Source organism: Microtus ochrogaster, linkage group LG4 (assembly GCF_000317375.1).
Source record: "Microtus ochrogaster isolate Prairie Vole_2 linkage group LG4, MicOch1.0, whole genome shotgun sequence".
Taxonomy (NCBI): domain Eukaryota; kingdom Metazoa; phylum Chordata; class Mammalia; order Rodentia; family Cricetidae; genus Microtus; species Microtus ochrogaster.
In genome coordinates, this window is record NC_022030.1 from 31,018,164 (window position 1) to 31,031,363 (window position 13,200).

The window sequence follows — 13,200 nt, forward strand, 5'->3', positions numbered from 1 at the left end:
GAGGAGGCAGAAATCTTTAATAAATAAATAAATAAATAAATAAATAAATAAATAAATAAAAATATCAGGAGGAGTATTGCAAAATCACACTTTCTGGACACGACAGGTCCATGACTGCTCAAGAGCTATGGCTGTCTATGCTAGACATGCATAAGACCATACCGATCAACATTTCAGCATGAACCAGGCAGGGGTTTAGAAGGATCCACTTCTAGTTAAGGAGTTAAAGGCTGCTGATGACTGTCCAGGAAAGCTAAAGTTGAGTCAGTTGCTCCAAGGACAAGGTCCTGTGACGGTTTCCCATGCTCCTTTGGTCAGCCCTACACCCATGTGCATGTGGGCAATGGTGACTGGACTCAACAGATCACACACATGCACACGCACACACACACACACACACACACACACACACACACACACACACACACACGAGGAGATGGTCATAAATTTGAGAGGGGGAATGGGTGAGGAAGAGTTGCAGGTGGAGGTGCAGATATAATCAAAATGCATTGTACTTATGTATGAAATTCTAAAAGAAATGTTCACTGATTCTCACTAAGAAGAAGAATATTCATTCGGGAGTTCTGATTAATGTAAAACAATATTTGTGCATTGCATACTTAGTTTTGGAGGTTATTGGAATAATAAACTACTGTATCAGTGATAACAATAACAATATACTACTGTATCAGGCAGCCAGGATCCATAGCTGAGTCTGTTCCACCACATGACCTTTGTTACCAGGCCTTTAAATTTTATTTGGGCCAAATGCAGACTATTGGGAAAGTGGAGAGTTTTATTCTAGGGACACAGAGATTGCATAGCATATATGCTCCGTTCTGAAGAATGCAAGACCACTGAGAGATATTTGACCCTTAATGAAATAGAGGACCCTGCATAACACAAACACTAGGATGCAGAATCAAGTATAGTTCTTGTGAGATTTTTGATTACGGTGTGTAAAGATATGTCACTGTGATTGGTTTAATAAAAAGCTAAATGGCCAATAGCTAGGCAGGAGGTATATGTGGGACTTCCTGACAGAGAGAGCTCTGAGAAAAAGAAGGGAGAGTTGTTAGCTGAACACAGAGGAAGCAGGACATGCAGGAGGAGAGATAAAAGGATTGGTATGTAAAATAAAAAAGAGAGTTTTTTAAGTAAAATAAAATAAAAAGACTCATTACATATAATCCTAAATTAAACATCTATAAATGGTATTGTTTAGAAAAATTAAGTCCGTGGTCTACCACAGAGCATCACACACAAAAATTTGAACCAATCTACTACTAATTACACCTTTGAAATCTCAAATCAGCTGGATAGGATCCATCCCCATATTACAGTTCCAATATATAGGGAAGAGAAGAAAATACACTGTTGATGAACACATCACTGTTATGGGCTATACAGATACCAAGAAGCAGAGACATAAAACAGGGTTTTGAGTAGATGCCTCTAGCTTCTGAGCAGCGATGGGCCAGAATTCCAAAAAAGACTATATTAACTGGGCAAGCAAATTTCAACCAAGCCAAAATCAACTGAAATTAAAGCACTAGAAGGTGCATATTAGAAACCATAATGTTCAAGTTTTAAATCGAGACACTGGGACCTCATTCAATAGGTTAATTCCGCTTGGCTTCAGTTTCTCCTGAAAATTAACATGCCTTAAAGATATCTGAAATGACGCTGCATTATTATAATATTAAGTGACAAAAATAGCCTTGCATTTTTGCTTCAGTTACAATGCCATATAACAAGTTAACTTCGTCTTTGCAGCTAATACAATTCCATCTAGCAAATTAGGCACTTAAGGAGACAGTTAATTCCTGTAGACCATTAAGGCCATTCTCCAGTTTGAGTTGAGTAAAGAAAGGGCAGAAGAGAAACAATAACACATTATCTGTCACCTTTATTCTCCTTGCCAATACTCTGAAAAGTACACACGAATTACACTACTACTAATTGCATACGGTTGTTATATGTGGGAACATGCCTTCCCTTCTTTTTGAAAAATGGAAGCTTGCTGCAGATTCCAGCTTCCTCTGAGGTATGCAATGAAATGACACCTGAGCAAACTTTGTTATGGTACAATGCATGCTATAATAGCAAACAGAAGAGAGGAACAGGAAAAGCTAAGACTCACTAAATGTGAGTTATGCTATGTTGCACTCAGTTTTAAAGATTTTGGAGTTAGAACCGCGAAGTAACAATAGAACAAGCCAGATCAGGAAGAAAATGAACAAAGAGTTCTTTCAATAATTGGGAGTTGTGCAGCCTAACACTCAATGACTTATTAAATTTAGTGACATTTACCCACATTTTACGATGAAGAAAAACTTCCCCGTTGAGATCTTCAGAGATAACTCCTGAGCCCTGCCTCATGACTAGCTCTGGGAATACCAAGTGACACAGCAAAAAAAATGCAGTTCCTACTTTCTAAGATTTCATTCTTAGAAAAACTAAGACTTCAGAAACACAAACCCTTTTTTAAAAATGTTATGTGACAGCCTGTATATATTTATGGGGCCCACGTGTGTGCCTGCTACCAGCAGAGACCATAAGAGGGTATAGGATCCCTTGGAACTGGAGTGACAGGTAATTAATTGTATGCCTTCATATATGTGCTCAGACCCAAACCTGGGTGCTCTTCAGGAGTAGTGCGTGCCCTTAGCCACTGGAACATCTCTCTAGTCCCTGAATATGAATTTCCCCCTTATGAGGCTAAAAGCGATGGTAATACCTCAAATTCAGAAATTAAAAGGCAAGTGACAGACTAACGCAGCCTGCAGTTCTAACATTTAATACGCGAACAGAATTGGGCTTCACCAGATGCTTTTGTGCACATATCTGTGCTTTTACACCGAGGTTCAGAGAGAGAGAGAGAGAGAGAGAGAGAGCGCCTCATGTGTTATGAGATAGTTAGAGACACAACAGACTGCACATCTCAGGCACCCGACTCACAGATACCATTTCATTAGCTCTTTGATAAAGATACAGAGGTTTTCCTTAAACAACTTAGATAATTCTCAAGCAAGGAGTGTCCCCAGATCACCTCTGGAGAAACACAGTTTTATTAGAGGAATTTGGAACCAGTTAGAGCCTGTTAAAATACGAGGAGTTAAAAGTCTAGCCTCCACTTAACACCTCATACAGAGCATTAGGGCAGTCCCAACGGACAACCCTCGAAACTTCCATGTGAGCAAAGGCACTGCATGCTAATTTTTTCAATTATAAATAAAAATCAGCTGGGTGTTGAATAATTCATGGATTCCTGCAGAGCTGAATTTGAAAACATCAAGCTGGCAGCCTGCGCCATCGAAGCCCACGCATGGACAGCTGCCATGCACGCATATCTCGTCCTTTTTTTTTTTTTTGGAGATTCTCTCCACATGCTTCATTAGTTGGATTTCCACATTAGCGAGTCACATGAAACACAATCCATATCACAGAGGCCACAGTATAATTACAGACAAAGATGAGGCCTCTACAGCTTGCTGGCACAGAAACCTGAAGGGAATAAGGTATTGTTCTCTAATGTGTGGGAGCCAAATCCTGGCTAGAGAGAAAGACAAATCTGATAATTATTGACTTACTGGAGGTCCCTTCCGAAATATATACTCAATTTTCAATTACGAAAGCTGCTGATCACGGAACAAGAGATCGGTCATAAAACGGTTATATTTCACAAGTCAGTAGGATGACAATGCTGAGCGCATTTGACTCCTTTGAGAAGACATTAATTACCTGAGAAGATAGTGTAAGCATGACATACACTGGTATTTATAGGCGAGCTTTTGAAATTTCAATTTCTTCCCAGTGAGCAAAAGGGGAACATGTTGATTTGTGACTCTGAATTTTCACACGCCATTCTTTCCAAAATGACTCAGCTGTGGTCCTACTTTGGATTCACTCACCAAATAAATGCTGAATTGAGGCAGTACAGGACCAAAACACAAAAATCTTTTCCAAACAAATGCGGTATTTGATAGTCCAAATCTGAACCATACTTGTTCCAATAAGTGCTTTTTATTGGTGAGTTTTACTACCTATCCGTTTTTATTCCCTTCAGATTTTGCTAATGTGGATTGCAGTGTTTCATATTTTAGTGCTTCACAGAAACCCTGAACGCACCTCCTGAGTGTTCTGGTTCCCAGGGACCTTCACCAGGCTGCTGTGAAGAGAAAGCTCTGCTCTCAGCTGGCCTCAGAGTTGACTCTAGTCTGTGGAATTTGTGGATTCTGTCTCTGACTAGAATAGCATTACCCCTCTCCTCACGCTCTGCACCCTCTCTGGCATCAGGTCGACCCAGGTCCTTTTTCTGGACTATGTTCGCAATCTCAGCTAGCGGGTCTGAACCGGAGTCTGCCTTCTCTGCGGGGTTATGTCTGTGCACATGAACCACACCTTCCCTCTCTCCTAGCAGCTTGGAAAGCAGTGAATAGAAACCACCTGTGGGGAGAAAAAAAGAGAGAGAGAGAAATAGGCAGAGTGTTTACAAGACAGATTTACAAAACGTGGTTCCTTAGAAACACCATTTCTTGATTGTGACATTGGCAGAGAAGCAAGGGTGTTTTCAGACTTTCATATAGAGAAGGGATGGAGGGATGGAAGAGACAGAGGAGGGGGACAGAGCGAAGAGGGAACTCGAACACTGGTATTACAGTTTACATTTCATTCGTACACCATCTTCTCCCTGCTACTTCACACACACTGTGACCATCAACATTATACTAGAAACGAAACAAAATAGCTCACATGGGGTTCCATGGCGTGTTTTAATCATTGACTTTCATAGGACAGTTGAACTGCTATGGAAATTAAGAGTTTAGGAATCCATCGGATTTCAAAAATAAAAATAGCCATCACTGCATTAAAGAGAGCTATCATCACAACCAAACAATTTAAGTTTGTCTTAAAAACCTGCTAAAGCATAAGCTACAAGGAATCAAATGCTTTTTTTTTCAAGACTATTTGTGGAACATAACCAATGGTTCAGACATGTGTACATGTGACAACTAAGAAGCCAGTCTTAAGGTTTCTCTATAGCTAGCATGAGTAGATCCAATTGCTCCTCTAAAGCAATAAATGGAGCAGCTCTAGAATTATTATTATTATTATTTTGATATAAAAATCATTTAAAAGCAGTTGGAAACAAAGAACATAAAAGACAAAAATAATTCTGAAAATTATTAGCTGTATTACCACTAAGTGTTTTTTTATATTAAAGAATGAACATGGGAAGGATTTTATGAAAATAGGCCATGCAAAAATTGTGGTTAGGTACAATATCAAAAGAAAGCCCATATAATATTTTAATTATCATCATATCATCATTTACATGAACAAACCCATTACATCTGCGATGTGAATGGAAAATACACATGTGGTCTCCCAGCAACCTCCTAGGTTTTCCTGTTCTCAACCTATTGTACATGTTGGCTGCTTGGAAACCATGATTATAGATTCTGATTGCCTACATTTAACTGCATCTACAACACCACTGGATAACTTTTATAAGCCTTTTTTTTTTCAGGGCCATGCGAAGCCAAAAAGTCATAAATGGTTTGCTGTAAACCACTGAAGAATAAAATCTTAAGACATTTGTACAAGGGGATACAAAGTCTTTCCAAACTTACACTAACACACTAGTCAGAGTTTACAAATAATCTTGGCTTAGCAATAAAAAGTAGGTTTGAAATTCTTGCTGATGCAATCAGCTTATCCTAGGTGAAATTTTTAGTCAGAAAAAATTCCTAACTAATGGGGAAATCTCTTCAAAATAAACAAAACAAATCATGACTCAACCAAATAGGTTAGGTTACAGTCACACTCTGTGCCTTCCAGAAGAAAGTTCATCCACTTCAGCTAAATTCTCTCATCATGCTTGAGTAATGAGATATTTCACACAGAAAATAAAATACAATGTTATTTCAAGAAGAGGTAAAGCACATAATTTCAAAGTTAAATCAATGTCATTAGGTTAATACGAAAGCAGAAACACAGACTGAACACCTTGCCTAGCCCGTCAGCTTCATCAAAGTTGAAAAGTGGTCATAAGATATTACATGCAGACCACTCTTGTCCCTTTGAAAAAGTCATTTGAAATCATCGTTAGGTTAGGAAAGTAAAATGTTAAAGCAACATGACAGTCTTGGCTGTACTGGGCTGGAAAAACACAGCTCCAGAGACCACTAGATGGCTGTCTCACTATCTCCCAATTTCTTTCTTTAACGCAGGAAGCTGACAAGTCAACCGTTCTCTTCCTTTCTCTTTCTCGTCCTCTATCCTGGATGCTCATGGACAGATAGGATCTTGAGTAGGTAACTGTTTTTCTTAAGCACATTAAGATCGGTGGATCTATGTCTGATGAGATATGAGACGGGGCAGGACATGAACAGAAGAGGTTGCCTGGGAAAGATTTTTCTCCTATTGTGTAAACTGTTTCGACTCTGCAGATGGTTTCTTTTGCTGTGCGGGAGCTGTTCAATCTCACATAACCCCAATTGTCAGTTCCTGCTCTTCTCTAGCTGCTGGAGTCCTTTGCAGAATTTCCTTGTCTATATTGAAGGGCTTGCTCAAGCTTTCCTTTGTCATTTTCAGAATTTCTTACTTTCCATTAGGGTCTTTGATCCACTTTCAATCAAACTGGGTAACTGATAAGGATCTAATTGAATTCTTCTACATAGTGGCATCCAGCTTTCCCAACATCATTTATTGAAGATGCTCCAATGCACGTTTTGGGCATCTTTGTGTCAAAAGGTGGCTATTTAAGAGGGCACAGGGCTGAGCAGATGGAAGGAAGGAGAGTATTGAGGGGAAGGTTGAGTAAAAACAAGGATGCATGAAAAGGTTATATGGAAACCCACTATTTTATGAGCTAATTTAGAAACTTAATTTTAAAGGAGTTTGAACTGAGATAGCATGCATGAGTAGATAGTGCTGCTCCCAGAAGTCAAAGAGTATTAAACAAAAATCCCAGAACCAGGCACGAGACACCTCCCCATGAGCTCTTTGTCAGGGAGGCTCTGAGAGCTCCCAAAGCAATAAAGGCTCTTGTTCTTGGTTACCCAACAGAACTAGATGCTAAGACCCTAAGATACCATTCACTTTCATTACGTGACATAGAGAAAGCAAGCTGGCACTGAGCTGGAGACTTCTCTGTGGGCTACCTTTCATAGTGCTAGGACTTCCTCTCAGGCAGTGGGATCTGGTGGAGTTGTTGATATCAACCTAGGACCTCTAGCTGGAAGGCAGTGGTAAGGTGGCTGGCCCAGAGGTGGTAATCTGGCTGCGGGGGTGGGGGGGAGCAAGGATACTTCCACACACAGAGATCACTGATGCTCTCAGTGGGCAGTGGTTAGTGTAGAGACCCATCACTGATAAAAAATGCTGATAACTGGCTGCTCAGTGTTCACCATAAGTAGGTCATGTGCGTCATTTGATCCATGGCTCAGAGGCCATTACAGAAGAGGCCGAAGACAGAATTTGAGGGCCAGAAAATGGGAAGGGCAGCTGTGAAATGCTGTCCTGTGCCCTGACTACTGCCCTCATGAACTCAGAGCATCTGGGGCTACTAGAAAAGACCAAACACAAACATTCCATCATGCATGGAGGACTCGTGGTGGCCAACCTGTAGATGAACTATTTGCAAGTACAAGCATGGAGGAGAAGATAATTTTTTTCAGTGGTACAGCCATCTCTATGTTAGCCATGTCCCAGTTAACAACACCATGCCTGTGATCATGAAACAACTCTAATTAGACTCAGTGGCTCTTTAATAAACATGAATAAAGGGGTGGGGGATGTTGCTGGGAAGAAGGGGTCCAGAGAAAGTGAGATGGCATAAATTGGAGTAAACATATTAAAGCAGATTATATGCATGTATACAGTGTCAAAAAATTATAGGTAACTTGCTTTGCTGTTGGATTATTTTTGGGTCTTCTATTCCGTTGGTTCACGTATCTTTAAAGTCCACATATGAAGAGGAAGCTACACCTAATTAGGTGTACTGGATGCCAGTCCTACCTGCCCTTCCTTCACATCTTAATCTTTTCTACCTATATCTTCTCTTCGCCTCACTGAAGGCTTCAGTGCTCATGGAGGATGGACTGGCTAAGGCTCTGATTCCGATGCACGATGCTGAATGCATAAAAAGGACGCATCCTCTGCTGTCTGGTGATGGATGGAGCCACACCTCCTTAGAGCCTCCTCGGTTATACAACACAGACTGGCATCCCTCACCGTCTTACAGCTTTCCGCTTAGAAGTTCCGACACATGCATGCACTCATATGCATGCACCCCCTACACAATTAAAAAAAAAATCTTTAAAAAAATTCCTGCATTCTGATATGTTTTCCTTTAATCTCCCCTTTCAGATACTGGAAACTTGACATGTCAAAAAGTGAATTATTTCTCTGCTTTCCATTTTTACATTGTTTCCATAATTATGCCCTCACTCCAAAACACTGAATTTTCCCTTCTCTCTCTAGTGACCACTAAGTCCAAATTAAAGTGATTAGGAGTGATTTTTGCTTGCTGACCACAGCCCTCATCAGGGATCCCTATCATCCTCTGGTTATCAGGCGGAGGGAAGGGTTGCTCCCTTTCCTCCCAACAGACCCCGATTCTGGTCTGAACTTGAATCCTATCATGAGATGTTGAAGTCCCTCCCCCTCTGCTGACTGGCTGGCGACTCAGAGAGCCCGCCTCTCAGAGCCCTCTGGGTTATAGTTCAGACACCTTCCTCTCGCCTCCCTCCCCCTGTGCGTTTCTGAGTGGCTTTCTCCTGTTCTATTCTGAGACCCTCTACTAAAATGACCGCATAATTTATTTCCAAAACTGGGATACTTTGGGTGAGGCAGAACATTTTAATAATATTTATGCTAGGAAAAATGTGGACGATCCTAGAAAGCGGTTTGCTACCATATCTGTGGCTGACAGATCACAGTCATTCCAGTGGCTTCCAGCCCATGCAGAACGGCAACAGTAGCCACTGTTTTAGGCTAGCAGGACCTCATAACTTTGCTGAGTCCTCATGTAATTTAACATATTTCAACCCTGTGACATAGTCTCTATTATTTCCCAGCTGGTAGGAAGTGAAGCAGGGACTCTAAGCACATAGTCTTACCGAGATCCATTCTACTGAGGTTTGGATACACCGTGGCTCCAGAGTATTTGCAGACCAAAAATTATTTCCTTTTCCTAATTATTAACAGTGTAGAAATTTAATCAGATTACTGCATAATATCTCAGAATTCTAGAGGAAGAAGTCCATTCACAGATACATATCCATTCAGAGGGTAGGCTAAATAAACCTCTTTTTAAAACACAGCTACACCTCCTTGGGCATTTTGTTATAGTAACACAGCTGACAAATCCATCTTCTAGGCTGTTCACTGCCCTGGATCTGGGATCCTTTCTCTTCCAACAAATTTACTTCCAATCTGGCAATCGACATTGTTTTTCTTTTAAATTACCTTCCTTCCTGCTTCAGAAGCCAGGTTTACTTTTGGAAGAAACAACTTTCTCTTTGTTCCAACCTGTTCGTAGTATAGCGCTAGGAGCTTGTCAACTAATTGGGGCACGTTCACAGCAGTCATTTTGTCAAATGAACTGAAGGATAATGACTGGTTTCTCTGTTGTTGAGCACGAGAGGAGCGCTTTGTTTACCTCATCAGTTTTACCTCCCGCCGTCAACATAACCTTTTATGCACTAGCCAATCCTCCACAATGTGCTAAAATGTTTCACACATTTAAATCATCTCTGGGAAATGCAGAAATTATGATATAAATGTCAATAGCGAGAAAACTTCCTTTCTCATTCACTACTACATTCCTAGTGTTCAGTGCAGTCCCTATCACAGGAGTGCCCAATCAATGGTTCCAAGGTTTTACAAAAGTAGTAGCTCGTGTAAGATGTTGCCTTTGCTTCTGTGTCAGTAGAGACAATTTTTTTTTCTTTTTTGCCTTGATAATGCTATCCTGCAGAGAGATTGTGCTTGTTTCTCCAGCATCCACCAACACTTTGATCCTTATGAGATGCACAGGCAGGTCTCTGATGTAATTGGACTGAGACAGCTTGATATTTGAAAAGCCCAATTAGAGTAGCAGCCGATGAGCTGAGGAAGCGGGAGTGCACAGTCCGCGGATGCAAACAACAACTAAACTCGAAATTTCTAGCAGAGTGTGCTTGCATTAACCACCTAATGGAACAAGGAGGGTTTTCCTGCTTGGTGGGAACCGTTTACTATTCCTTGATCCCTGAGAGGAATTTCCCTTCTTTACGTCTGAGAACATGATGAGAATACGCTAAAATAAATGCAAACATACACTGGAAAAAAACGTGAAGACTGAGCCAGGAGGCCAGACGTGGTGGTTCATACTTGTAATCCCAAGCACTCTGCAGGCACAGGCTGGGAGATTACAGGTCTAGGTTAGCACTGGCTATATATATTTCAGGTCAGCTCGGAGTAGAGAATGACATGGTCTCAAAAAAAAAAAAAAAGAATAAATAAAAGACAGAAAAATGGAAAAAATAAAAGAGAAAAATTGCTGTGAAGTGACTTTTAAATAAAGATAACTAGATTAAAAAAGCAATTGTCTTTAACTTATAGAAAATGCAAAATCTGAAATGTGGCAGATAGTTCACCTTAAAAATAATGGCCAGCTGCAAGGGCTGGAGAGATGTTTCAGCAGTCACCAGGATTGGCTTCTCTTGCAGGGGATCCAGGTTCAGGTCCCAGCACCCACACGGTAGCTCCCGACTATCTGGAACTCCAGTTCCAGGGGAGTCAACACCTTCCTCTGTCTTTTGTGGATACTGTACACTTACATATGTTTAGGTAAAACAGTCTTATACATTAGAGTAAATAGGTAAAAATTTGACAATTTAAAATGACTAAGAACCTCTTAGTAATTTTCTTGGATATAAACGTTCACTGATAGCAGAAGTCACTGGTGCTTACTGTACACAGCAGAGTGCTCCCATCACTGGTCTGTGCTTTCCATGGTACACAGAGAGGGAATATGCAGTTCACTGGCAGTTTCAGTACTGACAAGATATGCCAGGTTTCCACAGTCATAACATGTGTAAACAAACCAATACTAACATGTAAGATAACCGAGTAATGAAAAGGATGTGTGGAATGGAAACAGAAAGTATTAAAAAAAAACCCAGTTTAATATTTGGTTTTAAGATTGTGTTGGAACTGACTTTCTCTATTGGTCAAATTCGATTTGGTTTGTTGACTGTTTACTTGCTATGAACTCACAACATTTACTCTCCAGCCTTAGAGTAATAAACACGAGATCACATGAAGCCCAGCTCAAGGCTCACAGATGAAATGAATCTTATTACAGGAGAGTAGGAGATAGGGGAGAAATATCAACTAGGACTAAGCTTTTGCAATTACCATGCATACAGATCTACATGGGAAGTACAGCCGTGTGATAAATGATCACTCACATTTTGTTATTAGGGAACCAATTCTAAACAGCATCTATTCAGCTTCCGAGAGGCTTGGGGGTATTTAGAATTGTGCTTGATAGATGAGTTCAATAAATAAAGACTTGTGAATAACTCATAAATCACAACAAACTGATAAATTTTAGCAAATGAGACCATATACAAGAACTGTAGAGTATTTAAAACTGGGCTAACTGACATTGAGGGTCCTTGGAATCAGCTAGGAAAAGAGTATTAAAATCCCGTGTACTTTGTAAGGAGATCAAATGAATGTCTTATTCTGAACAAGGCAAGGAATTATACGTTTCAGCTACTACATCCGAGTGTGTCTCACACCTACAGTTTACCAGACCTTAACTGAGGAAGTGGTGTTGGTCTACTGTTATGGCTTTCACTTGCCACCCGGTTCCTTGATTTTGCTTATTTGATAAAACATGTCAATGAAAATTCATTTTCTGTTAGCATAAAACCACTGCGAAATTATTCTGTTTCACAGAAGGTGTTTGATGACCTTTAACTGCCTGGGGTCACGGACTGTTTTCCCTCTACAAATTGCGCTTTTGTCCTGTTCTCTCTGCCTTGGGATAATAGCTGCTTGCTCTGACCTTTGCATAGAAAGATCGATTATATGAGGACACAGAGACTACAGTGAGAAGGGTTTTGAGCGAACTGTATAAAACACGTCGATGGGCCTTTCTGCAGCGAAAGAAATGCCGTCCCGAGGAAGAGGCCCCATTCTGAGGATGTGCTGGCATTGGACATTTGAGTTCTCCACTCTGTCTTGAGCTGTGGAAAACACTGGACCACACCACTACAAGCGACATAATTTAAGAGCAACATTGTCTTCAGAATTTTAAGGATAGCAATGCTACATACACTTCTACATACATTTGTATAGATTCTCACATGAATCAGGTAAGCTTTTGGTTTCTAAATAACACTGACAGAAACATCAGGCTGTCTCTCTGGCCCAGCAAACAAGTGTGAGGCGAAATAAGGAAAACTTTGAAAACATACATTCGTTTTCTAAACGTATCAGCTGAGAAATGAGAAATCTCTGTGAGTCTGTCCACATCTGCTCTGGAAAACCACAGCATCACTTCCCTTCAGACAGCTTGCTAGTACTCATTTCCTCCACCCAGAATCACAGTAACTGAATCCACACATATATAAGAGCTCATGTTCAATTTACTGTACTTATTACACATGCAGGCGCTAGTTCACTTGTTTACTGGACTTATTAAATACGGGTAATCATTCACTGCTGATTTGTACTCATATATGGAGGTAATTCTTCACAATGATTTAAGGGATGGTGATATTTTATCTTTATGCATGGAAGCACATTAATTAATTTTTTCACATATAAGCTCATACATGGAGAAAGGAGATATTTAAAGATCAATAGCAGTATAACCTAATTATGCTACCATTAAAAGCATTTGTTACAGGTTGGGTATGTACCTTAGTAGCTAATACTTGCTTAACATTACCAGGGTTTGATTCTCAGCATTGGAAAAAAAAAATCAACCTTGCCAACAGTTTTTATTATATTAGGGAATATAAAAGATATAATAGTTTTAAAAAGAGAATATAAATGATAAATAATGGTCTAATATATATTTCCATATAATGTATATATGAATGCATACATATTATATATATATATATATCACACACATATATTTCACATACAGGATTTTCTTTGTGCTAACAGCCTCTTGTTTATTTATAG

At 40.0% G+C, this 13,200-nt stretch overlaps 1 protein-coding gene across 9 annotated transcripts in view; it reads right to left on the minus strand.

Annotated features, from left to right (window-relative positions):
• Positions 1-13,200, minus strand: part of Pam (peptidylglycine alpha-amidating monooxygenase) — a 294,614-nt gene that overhangs the window by 47,023 nt on the left and 234,391 nt on the right. For 5 of the 9 annotated variants that reach the window (XM_026786113.1, XM_013351607.2, XM_013351608.2 and 2 more), the window contains exon 15: positions 4,132-4,449. The exons of the other annotated variants lie outside the window; for them this stretch is intronic. In XM_026786113.1, the coding sequence (XP_026641914.1) occupies positions 4,132-4,449 (318 nt within the window). The remainder of the gene's footprint in view (positions 1-4,131; positions 4,450-13,200) is intronic. 9 annotated transcript variants of the gene reach the window in all.